Source organism: Varanus komodoensis, unplaced genomic scaffold, assembly GCF_004798865.1.
Source record: "Varanus komodoensis strain SLA01 unplaced genomic scaffold, ASM479886v1 scaffold318, whole genome shotgun sequence".
Lineage (NCBI taxonomy): Eukaryota > Metazoa > Chordata > Lepidosauria > Squamata > Varanidae > Varanus > Varanus komodoensis.
The window spans coordinates 59,746-63,757 of NW_025335794.1; the positions used below are offsets into that span (position 1 = coordinate 59,746).

General features: G+C 38.3%; 1 protein-coding gene across 1 annotated transcript in view; it reads left to right on the top strand.

Moving 5' to 3' along the window:
- LOC123027295 (all trans-polyprenyl-diphosphate synthase PDSS2-like) overlaps positions 1-3,114 on the top strand; it is a gene marked incomplete at its 5' end in the record, with an annotated part of 45,575 nt that extends 42,461 nt beyond the window's left edge. The window contains one exon of the mRNA XM_044437920.1: positions 2,210-3,114. Within this exon, the coding sequence (XP_044293855.1) occupies positions 2,210-2,296 (87 nt within the window). The remainder of the gene's footprint in view (positions 1-2,209) is intronic.
- Positions 3,115-4,012: the final 898 nt, after the last annotated feature.

Genomic DNA, 4,012 nt, shown 5'->3' on the forward strand with positions numbered 1-4,012 from the left:
ATGCAAGCAATACAACTGCACTGCTTTTATTTTGAAGGATCTGCTAATTGAATTGAATTTATTGCTTTTCATGTAATGTTAATGTTTTTGTGAATATTCATTAAATAGTGTTGTTCTGTGCTCCACATTTTCATTGTATCGTTGTAATGTTTCATTTACTGTTTTTATAGAGATATATATTGAGCAGAGCTGTAAGTGTATTGGTCCGGCCCTTAACTGTCAAAGTTTCTCATGTGCCCCATAGGAAAATTAATTGCCCACCCCTGCTTTAGAGGATCATTGTAAGGAGGATAAAACACAGGGATGACTGAGAGAATATATGTGAAATCCTTTGAACACTCTAAGATGCTACCTAGTCACGGTTTGACAAGAAGCTAGTGCTTGCCAATTGAAAGAAGGGCTTTTCAGTCATAAGAACTACCTCTACAATTTAGTATTTTAATTCATAGATACTTTGGCATTCACTAGAGCTTCTCCTGATTCACAAGAAAAGGCACACTAAGCTGCAGGACACTTAAATTCTTCTATAAATGTATGCTCTTGAAAACAGTTAAACCTGCCATTTCCTGGTATGTGTGTTGATTAAAGTAAGGGATCTTCCACTGAGTTGTGCTCTAGCTAGAGTTTCAGAGAAGGGGGAGCTCTGGCTATTCACAGCTAGTTTCATTGTTAAAGATCATACTATCACTTTGACATTTAGAGGTAGGACTCAATGTCTTTGTAAATTCTTCTTCGTATTACTGCTATGTCTCTGGGTTCCAACCGTTTCACAAACCATAATATTTTTTAGTGAGTGATTGATCTGTATTATGTGTCCCAGCCATCAGAAGAATCTTGAGATGTTGCTTGTATAAACCGTAATACAATCTGACACTGAGCATTTAGTTACAGGCTTTCATAGACCTATTGGCGATACACAATCCTCCTGGATTTGGGCGTAAGGCTTATCTGATACCTTCCCAAAAAAGCTCCTCATTTTCTCTGTTCCCCACTTAAATAACTCAACACATCTGGGTTAACACTGTAGGATCATTGTCCTTTCAGTTTCCCTGCAGCTCATATTGCTACAATATTTCCTTAAGTATCTGATTACTGAAAAGGCAAGACAATTTTTCTCCCCCAAACTAGGCTGTTCTTAAATAGCCCTTGCAAAATAAGTCCTATGCATCATCTAAAATAAAAAATCATAACCTTTAATTGATAGCATTTGCAAAGATGTGCACAAAAATGTGTATGCTTGTGTAAGAGGCAGAGTGCAATCCTGTGCATGTTTCCTTAGATGTAAATCCTATTTTGCTCAGTGAGGCTTATTACCAGACATGTGTGCATAGGACTGAAGCCTAAACATAGCAGAGTTGTGGGCAGCTTGCAAATGAAGCAGTAGTGAGCACCAAGAATGTTAAGAGGTTTATACATGTTGCTTTGGGGGGCTTTATCTTTGGGTATAGTGTCTTTGGTTACAAGAATGATAAAAACCTGAAACTAAATCTTTTTTTAATTCAATAACAAATGGGCTAAATTTTAGGAAAGTGAGAGTGGGAATCGGATATAGCCCCATATGCATAGGAAATGAATCACTGAAGAGACTAAACCTGTGAGCAGGCAGAATAGCCTTAAGGTGTGCTTGCTTCATACGCCTGCATTGAATACTTTGCAATAAATCTTGGAATACTGTTCCATTTAAGGGAGTTAATACACAGAGCTCTGATTTCTTACAGTAGTTCCAGTGAGACTTTGGTTCATTTTTACAGTTTGGATGCAATTCAGCATTTTAACATGAACATCTGAGAACCCTAAAGATAATAGCTAGCTAAATATGATATGAACAATCCCATGTTGCTGGAAGGTTCAGTGTATGTGTTACTGTTGACCTTTGAGGCAGGCACCTAAGTACAATGATGGTGTGTTTTCAATGTATGAAAATGAATTCTAAAGATTAACTGATTATGGACGCCTGATTTTTTTGCATTAGCATAAAAACTGAACGTTAATAATTCCCAGAAAAGTATATCATAATGTGTGTATATATACCCAGCTGCTTATTAAACCTTAAATATAAAAACAATGCTTTTCTTTTGTTTAAATTAACTGGAAACATGGTATGCTTGAGGCTCCAGTATAAATATTGTTTATTAGTATCTCCTTGTGCTTTTTTTCAATTTAGATAACTCTAGCAATCATGCTACTTAAATTGCTCTCTTTCTTTCAGGTGGTAGAGATCATGTCAAGTGCCATTGGTGAACTAATACAAGGGATATATTATGAAAATTTGAACTTAGTAAAGGTAAGTCTATAGATCCCCAGTTGTACTCAGATGTGTGCTTAAGATCACAATGTTATGTATGTTTAGACAGGAGAAAGCCCTGTATCTCCCAGCTTTCCCCAGCCAGGACATAGGAAAGTAAGAGGTTAAAAACTAAAAGAGGTGATGTATGAAAGTGTGCTACCCAAACATAAGACAGTTCTCAGCATGTAATTTATTGACCAAGGAAGAAAGAAAACATGTTGCAATCTCCAAATCACCAGTCAATCTTATAAAAACAAAAATCTATGAAACAGTTAAAGTAGGAGCTAAGCAACACTGTTAATCCCCCTTCAGCAGTTGGGCTCCAACACACCTGACAGCACAAGAACTCCCTGCCCCTAGCAGCATACATGCACACACTCAAAACACTGGGGCCGGTCTTCTACAACTTCATGTGCCAGGTAGTCCTCAGTCAAGATGAAGGCTAAATGCCATGTGGTTTTCAGCCCCTTGCCCCAGTCATTTACTGAAAAGTCCTTGTATTTACTCTTATGGCTTTTTGGTCAATTCTACTCTTAGTGAAATGATAGAATAAACATTTTTAAACAGTTCCAAGGGTTCTAAGTAATCCCACAAAATGCTGTTTATATGTTGTTACTTGTGTATACAATGTTTAGCTAAGAATCTCTGATTTCCATTTCTTGTGAGAAAGGATAACAGGATTGAAAATAGAATTTTGCCTTTTTTCATAATAGGCAAAGTACCATACAGCATCCCATAGGGGTGTACTGAACCTGAGTTTTCAAAACTTTTTTTCTAGTTAGAGTGTTCCTTTGACCCTGCAAATCTGACTGCCACCTAGTCTCCTTCATCTTAGCTAACAGTCTGCAAATGTTTGCAAACACCCTACACCCTTACCTCAACAGGTATCCAGACTTAATGGCAACTCTCAGTTAAAGAGCTTTTGATGGCATTTTTTTTCCATTCAGAGAAAAATCTTTGTAAAATGTGTTGCTGTCCTCAGTACTTCTTAAGGATAATGTTACTAACCCCCTTCAAAAGCATCAATAAAGTCTTCAGACTTGATAATTAGATTAAATGCCAACTAATAATATGCGAGCTTCCTATGTGTGATCTGTGGGATATGTTTAATAATACTTCATGCCATGAATGTGTTAAAATTTTACATTAAAATCATTGCTGTTCAAAGGAAGAGGCGGTATATGCCACCGAAACCCGCAAAACGTGACATACAGTTGTAACCGTGCTGGAGTGCCAAACTATCACATGTTTATGGTTTAGTATATATGTGAGGAAGGAAGAAGGTTCTTCATGAGCAGCTCCAAACCTCAGCTAAATGGTAGCTTACAGGGTTCTTAACAGAATATAGCAACTGACACCTTCTCACCAGTGTGTCACTGGACAAGGGATTACTCAAGGAAAGTCTGATTCTGGCACATCAAAAACAAAGCAGAAATTCCTCCAGACCTTCTTTCCCGCAAATCCAGCAGCATTTTTGGTTTTCAAGACAATTTCACATTTGTACATTTTGTGCCAAAGAAAGGAAGGAGAACAATTATTCACCTTTAATTGTTGCACTAATGCATGGGTCCTCAAAGTACAGCACATGGGAAGGATCCGGACCATGCACGCACTGGCCACACAGGTGGGGAGGGCTTGCTCACTTGGAGATGGTTTTGGACACATTGGGAGATCTCCGAGCAAGTGAGCCGCCGCCGCCCCCTTCCCCCGCCTGTGCGCACTCGC